Source organism: Camelina sativa, chromosome 3, assembly GCF_030686135.1.
Source record: "Camelina sativa cultivar CO46 ecotype springtype chromosome 3, ASM3068613v1".
Taxonomy (NCBI): Eukaryota; Viridiplantae; Streptophyta; class Magnoliopsida; order Brassicales; family Brassicaceae; genus Camelina; species Camelina sativa.
In genome coordinates this window covers 28,050,422-28,064,914 of record NC_141882.1, presented here as the reverse complement: position 1 = coordinate 28,064,914, position 14,493 = coordinate 28,050,422, and the positions used below count along the sequence as shown (strand labels likewise).

Here is a 14,493-nt window from a genome sequence, read left to right as displayed (position 1 = left end):
CCATACAGAGCTTTCTTCAGTCGATAAACATGCTCAGAATGCTGCGAATTATCAAAGCCTTTTGGTTGCTCAACATAAACCTCCTCTTGCAGTATTCCATTTAGGAAGACACTCTTAACATCCATCTGATGCAAAGTGAACTTAAGAGCACATTCTATACCGAACATAAACCTGATTGACTCCAACCTTGCTACCGGAGCAAAGGTTTCATCAAAGTCAATTCCCTCAATTTGAGAATAGCCTTGAGCTACCAACCGTGCTTTGTTTCTCACAATGCAGCCAATAGCATTACTCTTATTCTTGAATATCCACTTTGTTCCTACGACATTGATATCAGCAGGACGATGAGTGAGCTCCCAAACATCACTTCTTTCAACTTGTTCCAACTCATCTTGCATAGCAGCAACCCATAACTCATCACGAAGCGCCTCCTTGTGATTCTTTGCCTCAATGGAAGAGACAAAGCATGCAAATTGCACTACATCAGAGTCTTGAGAGACGGACTCCGGAACGACAACCTTTTGTTTCTTTCCAGCCAACTGAGCAAAATCAATCTGCTTTCCTCTAGTAACCCTACCCCCCTGAATCGCACCTATGACATCAGTAGAGGAGTGATTCCTATGAACCTGAGAAGGCATAGGATCTGAAACAGATGGTGATACATGCCTTTCAGGGACAACAAGACTGACAACTTCTTGTACAGACTTCTCAGCATCAGTTACCAGGTCTGTGTCAGAGACAATAGGCACCAAAGCCACTCGCAGGAAAGAGGTGTCGTCAAACACTACATTGACAGTCTCCTGAACAGATCTCAGACGTTTGTTGTAGACGCGAAAGGCAGTGCTATGTCCGAAATAACCCAGAAAGATACCTTCATCACTCTTAGAGTCAAACTTACCCAACTGATCCTTATCATTTAGGATATAACACAGGCATCCAAACACATGGAAATAGTGTACAGTTGGAGACTTCCCTCTCCAAAGCTCATAGGGAGTCTTGCTGGTCCCTGAGCGAACATGCACTCGATTGATGATATAGGAGGCTGTGTTCACAACTTCATCCTAGAACCGATGAGGCACTTGATTTCCATGTAGCATAACTCGTGCCTTTTCTTGCAGCGTTCTGTTCTTACATTCAACAACACCATTCTGTTCCGGCGTTCTTAGTGCAGAGTACTGATGAGTAATGCCTTGATGTCCACAGAATTGTTCAAACTTGTCGTTTTGAAACTCACCACCATGATCACTTCGAATGGTTTCAATGGAATACTTCTCACTTTTAATCTGCAAGGCAAGGATACGAAAGCATTCAAGAGTGTCAGATTTATCACGAAGACCAAGTTTACAAAGATCCCACATCGTGCGCACATTCAAATGACCAAGTTTCTGATGCCACAACTCTGTGTCTAACTCAACGGTGGCATTAAAGCACGACATTTCTGATTTCCACATATAGCAATTATTCCCAGATCTTTTACCTCTCAGTCTGACAGACCCTTGTTAATCAACAACTTTGCAGTCCTTCCTGGTGAAGGTAACATCTAAGCCCTCATCACACAATTAACTGACACTGATCAGATTGGCCTTCAATCCATCTACCATGAACAAATCATTCAGCTGGGGTTGAGTGTCACCACTGGTTGTACCTTTTCCTCGAATTTTCCCTTTTGCTCTATCTCCAAACGTTACTCTTCCAGCAGCAACATCTTCTACGTGAGACAAATTGTCAATCGCCCCTGTCATATGTCTGGAACATCCGCGGTCAAAATACCACTTGGCCTGATCAACTTCAGTTCTATCTGCTGTGTATGCAACATGACAGTAGAGATCATCTTTTCTGACAAACCCTTGCTGAACTCTTCTAACAGCTGGGTAGAAGCTGTCATTCTGCACTAGATTCGTCACACGATTCTGAAACTTGAAACACTGGGCCTTGAAGTGATTTAGATGACCACAGTACCAGCATCCTCTTCTCCTGCTAAGGCCAACAGGTCGCTGAGCAGCCTGGGGATAGCTCTGTTGACCATATGTTTGCTTCATTGGTACCTCACGCTGCACAAACATCTGCCTGGAATGCAGATTTACCTTAGGGATCTGATTATGACGTTCGTTTGGTGCAACAGGTTGTGCTTTGGGTTTTGGTTTAGGGTTCTGCCCTTTAACAAACTGTGTTGACTTGTCAGAGTTGATTCCCTGATAACCCAGACCCCACTTTGCAGTGCTTGATTGTCCAGTACTGAGCAAGAAGTCCAGATCTTTAGTTCCTTTACTCAGCATCCTAATGCTTTTCAGTTGTTCTTCCAATTGCTTCTCAAGACGCAGAGACTTGGCTTTTTCTTCACTTTGTTCCTTAGCCAACAATGCAATGTTCATCTGAAGCGTATCACTCTCGGCAGACAACTCACTGTTATCTTGAGTCTTTTGCACAATGGTCTGAATAAGAAGACTTATTGATCTTCCAACGATAAACCTGCCTCTTCCCCATCTGAGTCTGACTCAAATGTCTTGTCAATGTCTTCTTTCAACAGCATAATTTCATCTTCTTCATCTTCCTCGATTACTCCCAGCAAAGTCACAAAATTGTTCAGAATTTCACCTTTGTTATCTTCTTCATCAGAATCACTTTCACTCCATGTGATGTAGGACTTCTGATTACTTCCTTGGGAGGGGCAATCAGTCTTGGTATGACCAAAACCCTTGCATCCATAGCATTGTAGAGAGTGCTTCCGTTTGTTGTTTGGACACTCAGCCTTGTAATGACCATATCCTTCACACTCAGCACACTGACGTTCTGACTTATCATTCTTCCTGAAGCCCTTAACAGGATCTGCACTTGCAAGTGATGAAGTTCCCTTCCGCTGACCTCTTTCCATCTTGCGAAAATACTTCTTAAACAACAGACCAACCTTTTCTTCGTCTTCAAGCTCCTGCGATTCAACAAGCTTCTGTTCTTCTGCAGCTTTAAGAGCAAATGACTTAGCATTCACTTTCTCTTTCTTCTTTAGTTGCATCTCAAACGCCTGCATCATCCCAACAACTTGATTGTACTTGAGTTCATCTGAATTCAAAGACACATCAATAGCAGATCTGTGCGGCTGAAATTTCTTGACCAGCTTCTTGTCCTTGTATCGTTTACCCAAAACAACAGATTCTTGAGCAATACCACCCAACCGACTACTGTAATCCGCCACAGATTCAGTTTCAGTCATTTGAAGATTCTCAAAATCAGATGCAAGATTGTCCAACCTCGTGCGCCTAACTCGAGTAGTTCCTTCAAATGTGACTACGAGAATGTCCCAAACCTCTTTAGCCGACACACAACCTTGAACTTGGTTGAAGATATCTCTTGGCAGAGATTTGAAGATGACTGACAAGGCATGTGAATTGTGTTTGGCTTCAGCCTTTTCTTCAGCAGTCCACTTCTTCCTATGTTTTTGCACCAATTCACCATCTTCATTCTTCTCATTTGGATGAGTCCAACCATCCTCCACTGCAAACCAAGATTCCATGTCGATGCTTGAGATGACTTTCTGGATCGAGACTTTCCAGTAACCGAAACATTCCGAATCCAACTTCAATGGCCCTTGTAACGTAACAACCTTCAGTGATTTCTCCATACCCTAGTCGTAAGATCTCACCTGTTGAAAAAGATATCAGACTTTTATCAGGTGTCCGCTCTGATACCAATTGTAAAGGTACATAGATAACACAACACACAAAAACTATACTTGGAACGCGGCAAACAAACACTTTTAATCAATCTTATAAAAACCCTCGTTTCTTACAAGACTTGAAAAACAAAGCTCACTCTCCTATCTATCTAACACCACCTTGTGTAGATCTAAAAGAATATACTACCCACACTCACCTTCAAAGCTTTTGTACTTGTTTGAAGGTTTACAAAACTCACAATTTTATCCCACGAGTGCTAGCTCTTTTTGCGGCTAGTCCTCGTCATTTTATAACCCCATACACACGATCTCTAACCTAGATCTTGTGTATCCTAACTAAAAGGAAATATTCCTTATCCCTAAGAGAATATCTTCCCTTATCCCAACTAATCAAATATACTCTCAATATCTTCGAGTATATCTTGATCTCTTCTTCCTTCCTTCTCATACACCTTGTCATTGTATCCATAATATTTCTCTACGTCAGTACGTCACGCCACGTCAGCATATCAGCCCTCAGAGATATTTCACAGCTACCTATTCCCTTTATATCTCTGTTGTACTTTCACCAGTGTTCTTTTAATATTCTACCTAAAAGAATTCATTTCGGTTGGGAACGAACAATATGTATATGTTGATTATCTTCTGTAAAAAATGTTGTTACTACATATAATGTGCCAATATATATAACCCACATAAACTATGCGCATAAGAAGGTAAAACAATTCATAATTTAAGGAATTCATTTTTATTATTTTTTGATTTTTTTTATATATATCTTATTGAACCTATCATATGAGAGGCATATGGGGGGTTTCTACGTAATGTAATGTGTTGGGGCGTAAACCCTCTCCTGAGTTCTAAGCATGCATGTCTACTTAAAAAGGTGATATGGTGGATTGGAGGTTACGTTTTTTTTCTCTCTCTCTTAATTAGGTGCCTTTAGGATAGAAGAAGCGTGTCGACTTTGATAAGTATATCAGCCACTCGGCCCACTCTTGTTTATAATGTAAATCTCTTACAACAATGTTAAAGTCTACCCAAATAAATAACTTAGCCTGGATGGCAACAAAGATACTTTTCTGTAACTAACGTTGTTACTACAAAAAATGTGTACTAATTAATGAATAATATACATACACATAACAGACATGTGTGCTAACCCACTAAGATAAAAAAAAAGTATAGATACAATGTATACATATAAAAAGATGACGTTTATTGTTATCGAATTTCTAACTTGAGCATAGATCATACATATGAGGCTGGAATTGATCAATGAAGATGAATCTCAATAAAAATAAACACATATGGTATTTTGACAAGAGTTATAATTCCTATATAAAAGTTTGGATCCATTTTCCAAAATTTAATTTTATTACTTATCAGTAGAATCATACCTGATGTATTATGTACCCAACATTTTTGCCTAAAGAGTGTTGTTGTATTCTAATAACAATAAAAGATAAACGTTACTCTTCTTTAATATCAAAGAAATTATACATTTGAAAGTTAGCACTAACGTTTAACACATATGCAGTCCATTACATGTTTTTTTCTTTTCTGTTTGGAGTATTCATAAAGTAGTGAATAGTGAACAATTTAGTTCATTTTGGGACCTAAAAGTTAGTAATCATAAGTCATGGCCAAAGAAAAAGTGTTGCCAAAAGTGTTTTAATAAATAATTTTAAAATTTATAAAAGACACAAAATGGGAATGAAAGAAAAATAGTCATCGGTCACAATTTTATTTTTTTGGGTGGAAAGTCGGGTTTTTATTGTGTGCAATAGTCGCACTTAAAACTATTCATCTAGTCACTGATAACAAACTTAATACCACTTTTTTCTCAAACTTTTATAAATGATTAATTAAGGCATTAATCTCACTTTAGAGATTACACTTTTTCTATTTAGAGGTGTTTTTAGGAAAGAAGCATGTAGCCTTTAACAATCCTTGTTTAATTAATACTAAGGAAACATCCGGACTACGCCCGATTTATGTGATTATTTAGTGTTTAAAAAATCAACTTTTGTTATTAGATTATCATCATAGTTGATGTGATTATAAGTATAACTATATTAAAATACAATTTCAAATGTTTTTCTGTATTCATTTATATTTAAATTATGTATAAATCATTTATTAATATGCGAAATTTTTATATATTATAATCCTTAATTTTACTTTCAGAATCTTATTAAAATTATGTCAAATAAAATTTATTAACAATTATATCTCCAATCCGCATTTAAGAAATACTAACTTAAATAGTTATAAATTTTATCTAACAGTAAAAGAAGAAGAAGCTGAAAAAACATTTTAAGATAAATTGGTGACAGCTTGTCCTGTGGGAAAGTTTTTAAAGGGTGGGGACCAGGGTTCGAGGAACGCCTGACATACCAATAACCTACTGGTGGATTTGGATGAATAGTTCCTTTCCACGGTGAGGGATTAGAATCGATGCCATGCAAAGCCAACTTGGGGTCCGTTGGGGCGGCTAGCGGGGAGCTAGTGGGGTCCACGGAACGAGTTGTCATATAAAAAAATTTATATGATAACCCGTCCCGTGGACTCCACTAGCCCCCATTAGCTTAATCCCATAGGCCTCAAGCTGGACCTGCAGGGCATCGATCCTAATCCTTCACTGTGGATATCCCAATCCACCAATAAATTATTGGAACGCCAGGCGTTCGAACCTTGGTCCCTACCCTTTGACAACCTTCAAATCATAAAACTTGCATTTCTAAAACATTTGGAAAATATGTGTATTATTTACGTTACTAATTGCTAAATCACTCGTCAAACGATTAGAGACTAAACAATTTGATACACTTTTGTTCACGAATACGAAGGAAATTTTATTCCACTTGCACCATTTACCAACTTATTTAAGAATCGTTAATAGGATGTGCATGACACCATGTTGACCGAACTCACAACTCTCTTTCGTTTGTTTCACTTGCTTTGGTATCTATTTTTTTATTTCCTCTCAACGTTAGCATTAATACAACACCATATATTATCGTGAACTACATAGAGAAAATTAAACCAAACCAACACATAGTACTTGAGAAGACTAATAAATCATCAAAATCTCACATTAACATAGTTGATAGCACAAAATGACTAAAACAATTATATGGGAATCAATTAATTACCCATGAAGTAACCCTTTGTCTCTAAACTCTAATCCTCTTCATATGTAGTTCGTTCTGGGTTAATCCTCTTCTAAACTCTAATCCTCTGACACACATTTCATGCATTAACTAAGCTCAACCACCTATCGGAAATGTAGAAATATATTTTTGTAATTAAAACCAAACTGATCACAAAATCACTTTCTCCCTATCAAATATATCATGATGGATATTAAAAATTAATGACTTGTAGTCACGTTACTGAGGAAAGTAACTGTGAGTTTAAGGGCAATGGATAATAAAGTGGGAGAGAATAAGATGATTTAACATGAGGAAAAAGAAGATAAAAACTAAACAGAAATCAAATTAACCTTCTAAGCGGTATACACCACCTGTAAAGGTATAGAGACACACAACACACTGATATACACTTGAAACGCATCAAACCAACGCTTTTCTCTTCAATCTTATTAACAAAATTTATCTCTCACAATGATACAATTTTGTCTTGGCCCTTACTCAACCTATTCTACCCAATAGGATTGACCCCGACTAAGAATAAATCTGAAACTTTCTCTTTTCTATCTAACACAACACCCTGTGTAGATCTAAGAGAAAAAAACAACCCTCTCTCTTTTTATCTATGAGAGAAGAAAACCAACTCTTTCTCTTTTCTATCTAGACTCTCACCAGTGTAGATCTAAGAGAAAGAAAAACAATTCTCTGCGCACTTAATCACCTCCCTGATTAACGTCATAGAGAACTGGAAACACATCTTCTAAGCCTTATGTTTGCGGCTTCGAAGTTTACAACTGTATCAATATTCTAGAGTGCTCAACTTGGCTCGTGACCTACTCCTAGAATATATATACAATACTTGAGAAACCTTAGAAGGCGAATCTCCAAGTATCACGGGATAAGGAAACTGCTTGCTCATCAAGCTTATCCTTTCCTTATATTTTGTAGAGAATATTCTTCATATCTTCAAGTACAATTTCGTCTCTATCTTCAATGCCAAGTCAACAACCTTCTTTGACACATACACACATCCACTCACGTCCTGCCATGTCAGCTCACACATCCACATCAGCAACTCAGACGTTTGTGATCTGATGCAGATTCCTGATTGACACAACACTCTGTTCGGCACAACGACTTGTTCCTCTCAACGAGTTGTTCCAGAAACTGCATTTACAATCTCCCCCTTTTTAACTGAGTTTGATACTCAAGCATATCTCTGGTTCATCCTGAAAATACACTCCAACAAACACAAGCCAAAACAGAACAAGCAACAACTAGACAAAACAACAGTCATTATCTAGCAAAATCAATCAACAGCTTGTTCAAACAGAACTATGATTAAGAACCTAATAATCAGAAACCCCAGCGGGTTGCAACGGAAACCATGACCTTAATAGCTCTCTAATCAGACTTAATCAATTGACATATTCTCAATCATTAGCAAACTAAGATCAAACAATTAATCAATTAAGTCTCCCCAATAAACAATGATTCTCCCCCTAAACCAAGTAGTTACAAGGATTCTCCCCCATAAATTCAGAACTCCTTAACATTAGGCAATAACCAAAACGAGAATCATTCTCCCCCAGCTTGAGTGATCAACTAAGTCAAAAACAGACAAATGTATCACAACAATATAATGAGTTATGGGAATCACTTACCTGTTAACAATGCTTCGCATCCTTAAGCACTTGATAATCAGACTTGTCGCCTATTGAAACAGCTTCATGTGTGTAAGCACTTCAATTCTTCTTGCAACCACAACTTGTGTATCATGTTATACACTTTCAAACCTTTGCTTCACTGTAGACATCCTTCATTCTTGCATCTAAACCAGTTTCTCTGAACGATTCTACGCAGAGTCTTGTTGCCCTTACCTAATCAGATCAGCTAAGCACATATCACTTCTCCAATTCGTCATCTATAGGGAACTTAAGCATATGATCATCTGTTAACTAACCTAACATCAGTCTCACATGTCTAATACCAGCCTAGCCATTTACTCCACCACAATCACACAAAGTGTGATAGTACATGTGAGACTCCAAATGCATAGTACTTCACAGGAACATTCACTGTCTTGATCAAACCCCTGACAGTTGACAGATTAGCCCACACAACTCATATACCTTTGGTTAAGTAAGGCTTAATCTCAGACACAGTTTTCAGAAGCCCAACACATCCTCATCCATCATTATTGGAACCAAACACAAGCGTTCGTTCTTCAATGGATGTTAACGACCTGAAACAGAGTATCACACAACTCTGTTTTCACTGTAGATAACATGTCTCATCACAATCATATGCACCTGTTGATCATCAAGGGTGAGACGATCACCTGACCCTCTTTTGTTGACTCCACGACACTGAAGTTTCAACACACTTGTGCAGATGCTCTCATAACTCAAAAAGATGTCTCCTCGGTGATATAGACGATACGTCAAACAACTAGCAGGACATAGACACTTGCTTCGTAGCACAATCCATCTTCAGGTAAGAGTCCCTTTCATCAAATATGTTGATCAATGATGGAACTCTAATGAACAACCACCTGTTGTACATACATGAAAAAACAACTTGCAAGCACAATCTTCTGTCTAGGAGCACTCATTGGCCTCTGGTACATGTAACTCCATTCTTTCGTATCATGGAACTGACACTATACTCATTTATCGATACAAAATGAGTACCAGTCTTTCGAATCGTCCTCAGACGCATGATGACTCAACAACAATCCTCTGAAGCCCTTTCACCACTAGTGCCAAGTTGTGAGTTTTAGTAACAACTACTTCAAATCCTTCAATACTCCTGGTACACCCAAATATTTAGATGAACACGCAGTTCTTTGATCCTACTTACATGATCAATCCGTCGTTCAAAAAGTCAGACCCTTGATCAATTGCTGCTCTATGGATTTTACCACTTAGGGAATCATGATCATTCTTGTGAGCTGAAACAAATGAGCGTGAACCTGAAACACTTAACACACACATCAGCGCACACTTGTTGAAAACATACAAACATTTCTCATCAACAATATTTACAATCAGCCTTGTGTTTCAGCAAACAATCATATGAATTTAACTACAAAACATTGATTTTACAACACTTTTTTTCTTTTCATCCTTTTATACACAACCTCAGACATCCAAACATCGTTAATCACAGGAAGTGAGGGAACCAAAAAAGCAATAGACCATTAAGAGCATTCTTCTATTAATTTTCTACTTCTTAAAAACAAGAGGTTTTCATACCTTGAGATCTGTTCTATGATGTGTGCCAACTATTTGTTAGGGACTTCACCAGAAACTACCACAACCTTTTGTGAATCTTCAAAAAACAACTATGCGATCAGTGGCTAGTCTTTCGCTCTGGCATGCCTTTGATTCTCATGGTTCACCATCAACGTGAAGTAGGCAGCTGGAATTTCCTTTGGAGAGTGCATTGACAGTAGTGTATCAAGTTTTTTTTTTTTTTTAACTTTGCATGACACACTACCTTAGAGCTTAGATCCAACAAACATGAATGATCTTCACAGTTGATGATCTGAACGATCTTCTGCTGAATCTCCTGATTTTTATCAGCGATATCACTTGACTTCTAAACCGTGGATATTTGTGCATTCCCTTGTTATTATTCTTCAGGACTCTGTTGCAGACGTACCAGCCACATTACTCCCTTTTTAAAAAAAAAAAAAAAAAAAAATCAAACCACTGGTACTTCTTGGAGAATGGAATGTATAATAATGTCTCTCCTCAGCTCTTTGACCTCCTCCTTCACGAAAACGTTTTACGAGATCACCAATGTGAATTGGCATGACAGGCAGTTGTTTTCCACTGACTCTTTGTTTAGACAGAGTGTTGATCTTTGTACATTCTAGGAATTCCATGGCTTGTTCTGATGCATGTCCCTGTATCTGATCAGCACAACTCACCGAACATATTAGATCTCACAAACACCAATGAATTTTCTCAGAATCATGTGTTGATCCAAGTCCAATGGTTTTGTAAATAAATCAGCAATTTGCAAATCAGTGCTCCAAGGCCATGTTTATCGGGGCATCAAAAGGGGTGTTCTTAGGCCCTTTAAAGATGAAAAAATCTGAATAGTGGACTTAAGATCAGCCTTATTAATCTTATTCAAGATCTGTTCTTGGGCCTGATCTTGTGTGACGTGTCTCTCTCTGATTGGGAAGAATTATTTTCCAACCGAAGCTTCGTTTCATTTTTCATTTTGTTCAGTCTCGAAAGTTTTGTTTTTCTTTTCTCTCGCAAACGGGAAAACGGCGAAACGGCAAGAGATTTGTGTTCTCATCACCGTCGTCACGGTTTCCGGTGTGTATTCCGGCCATTGAAACACCAAGTCAACCAATCTCCTCGTCTCCTCGTCTCCTCGTTTCCTCGTTTCCTCGTATCCACTGATTCTCGTCGTCTCCTCTGTCTCCTCTGTCTCGTGAAGTCAAGAGATCTCCTCTGTCTCGCCAAGCTCAAGATCTCGTCGTCTTCTCTGTCTCCTCTGTCTTGTCGGCTTTATAGACAAGTTAATCTCCGGCGATATAAACCTAATCTCATCTCTGAATTAGGTTTCGATTTCGGGGAAAAATTGATTTAGGGTTTCGATTTAGGGTTTCGATTTTGGGGAAAAATTGATTTAGGGTTTCGATTAGGTTTCGATTTAGGGTTTTGATTTTGGGGAAAATTTGATTTAGGGTTTCGATTAGGTTTCGATACAGGGTTTTGATTTTGGGGAAAATTTGATTTAGGGTTTCGATTAGGTTTCGATTTAGGGTTTCGATTAGGTTTCAATTTAGGGTTTCGGTTTCGATAGGCAACACTCATTCATTATAGGGTTTCGATTTTGTGTATTATAAACCTAATCTCATTGCGTGCGTTGTATTGAAAATCAACATTAATCGATTTTGGTTTGTTTATGAGGCATGTAGGTGAGGTTAAGGAGGGCAAATTAAATCGGACCACCATCAACAGCATTCCTTACTCGAAAGTAAAAGGTAAGTCAAAGTCACTATATGTAATGCAATGTTCGACCATAGTCTAAACTCATTATATGTAATACTATAGTCTAATGGTTTGAATCACTTAAAGATAGATCGGTCTATTGTATAATATGTTTGAGTAGTTGCTTGTAAAGTATTGTTTGCTTGGTTATTGTGATGGTGTATGCGACGGTCGAGGTTGGTTTAACGCATGGTATTAACGAAACTGAACTTTAGTTGTGATGGTATGGGATGGTTGATTGGTTTGTCTATTGTATAATATGTTTGAGTGGTTTGTGTAGTTGTGTAGTAACTGGTTATTCACAGATTTTAAGTGATTGTAGTTGCCTTTAAAGTGTTGTTTGCTTGGTTATTGTGATGGTGATTGCGATGGTATATGTTGGTTGTTTAGTTGTGATAGTGTAGACTATAGTTGTAAAGTGAGTTCTATTCTTTAACGAAACCAAACTTTTTTGGTTTGTTTATTATCTAAAACACTAAATGACCTTTATTTACTTCTGATTTGACTGAAGTAGGTAATGGTTATTTAGAATTAAAATTCTCTACCAACACCAAACTTTGAATTTATTGATCTTCTTAACTTCTCTATATTAACCAATCTTATTTCCTTCTTTTTTACCAATCTCTAAGAACTTTCCAATAATCTCTCTTCCTCACCTTCTTCCGTTTTAATTCTTTTTGCTACGGAATCGAATAATACTCCTAATAGTCAGTCTCAAATCCCATCTTTTAGTTCACAAACTAGTTCACAGCCGAGTAAACCTCCTAGTCAAACAGAAGAGACAGCAGAACAGCGTAGGGAGAGAAGGATATGGTCCGCACAAGATGACTTAGTCCTAATAAGCGCCTGGTTAAACACATCGAAGGATGCAATAGTTGGGAATGATCAACCGTTTGGGTCCTTTTGGAAGCGCATTGGTGACTATTATGCAACAAGTGATCATGTCCTTGGTGGTGGTGAACCAAGGCTCCCTGACCATTGTAGACAACGATGGCAAAAAATCAGCAGGGATGTTAGTAAGTTCTGTGGAGCTTATGCAGAGGCAAAGGGTGAGAAAGCTAGTGGCATGAATGATTTGGATATTCTGCAGAATGCTCACCAACTCTACACTAAGCTGTACAAGAGGAAGTTTTGTATGGAGTATGCTTGGAATGTGCTTCGCTATGAACAGAAATGGATTAATTTGGAGCCTATGAACCCCACTCCAAAGACAACCAGCTCTAACAAAAGAAAAGGCAATGATGCTGCACCATCTTCAGCGTTTGTTGTGGGTGAGCACGAGAGCAGGCCTGCTGGCATAAAGACAATGAAAAAATCAAGGAACAAAGCTAAAGAGAAGGCTACACCATCGGCAGAGTTTAGTCACATGTAGGAGATCAAAAAGAAGGATTTAGAGGGCATGAAAGAACTTCAAAAGATGTCCATTCTTGACACTCTCCTTGCCAAGAAAGAAACGCTAGATGAAGATGAAAAAGCTCTAAAGAAGAAGCTAATGGTTGAACTGTTCTAGCTTTAGGGTCTGCTGATGGTGTTCGTTTGAAGTTTATGTTTATGTTTATGTTTATGTTTAGTTTTAACTCTAGTTTATGTTTTTAATGAATCGGGTTATGTTTAGTTTTAACTCTAGTTTATGTTTTTAATGAATCGGGTTATGTTTATGTCTTAACTCTAGTTTATGTTTTTAATGAATCGGGTTATGTTTATGTTTTAACTCTAGTTTATGTTATACTTATCTATGTGTTTTCGGAAACTTAGATATATGTTTTGGTTTCAGGTTGAAGAAGATATGTTCTCTGAATATGACGATGGCATAAATAGAACCATGAAGCTGAACCCAACGACCAAGTGATCCAACTCAAGGACCAAGTGATCCAGCTCAATGACCAAGTGATCCAGCTCAAGCTTTTAGTAATCCAGCTCAAGGACCAAGTGATCCAGCTCAAGGACGAAGTGATCCAGCTCAAGGATCAAGTGATCCAGCTAAAGTAAATTTGTTTCGAATGTTTGTTGTTGTCGTTTGCTTCGGAATGGTGAACCCGTGAACGGCTTGTTTGGTTTTTTGTTTAGGATGTTGTTGTTTTCTTTGTTTGGATTTTAGTTAAAAAGACAAGAGTCACAAGAAATTTTTTAAGTTTGTCTGATTATTCACATGCACCAACTAAACACTCACAAGTTCACAGTCTTGTAAACACTCACATGCACAAGTTAACAGTCATATATATATATATGACAATAGCACAAGAGTGTAAATCATCAAAATCAAACATACATTTTCTTCTATCTTTTGTTCATCGCTTCTCTTCTATCTTTTGTTCATCTTATTCAAAAACAAACCAATTTCTTTCTCTCACCAAAAACACACAATTCTCTTCTCTCTTTGTTCATCTTATAAATACATACCTTTTATGGCATCTTCTTCCAACAAATTTCATTACCATTATGATCCCAATAATGATAGTTTAAACCAATTCTTTCAAGAGCAATTTAGTAACCAATTTCAAGCTGTTGAAGAGGAAACTCCGGTCGAAAGGAAACCACGTACATATATCGATAGAAACCGAGAAGAAGGGCATGAACGTTTGTGGAACGATTATTTTTCTGATAATCCGACTTACAATGCTCACCACTTCCAACGACGGTTTCGAATGAA

At 37.9% G+C, this 14,493-nt stretch overlaps 1 protein-coding gene across 1 annotated transcript; it reads right to left on the bottom strand.

Annotated features, from left to right (window-relative positions):
• Positions 1-1,559: 1,559 nt before the first annotated feature.
• Positions 1,560-3,616, bottom strand: LOC147947785 (uncharacterized). Its single transcript, XM_087507450.1, has 2 exons — positions 2,474-3,616; positions 1,560-2,432 (listed from the first exon to the last, which is right to left on the bottom strand). The coding sequence occupies exons 1-2, from the start codon at positions 3,614-3,616 to the stop codon at positions 1,560-1,562; spliced, it is 2,016 nt and encodes a 671-aa protein (XP_087363576.1).
• Positions 3,617-14,493: the final 10,877 nt, after the last annotated feature.

What these genes read in the sequence shown, in the direction of transcription:
- LOC147947785 (XM_087507450.1), bottom strand. Translation starts at nt 3,616, where the DNA reads ATGGAGAAATCACTGAAGGTTGTTACGTTACAAGGGCCATTGAAGTTG. An exon ending in CAGACTCAGATGGGGAAGAG is followed by an intron (nt 2,433 to 2,473) that starts GCAGGTTTATCG and finishes CTTCTTATTCAG; the next exon opens with ACCATTGTGCAAAAGACTCA.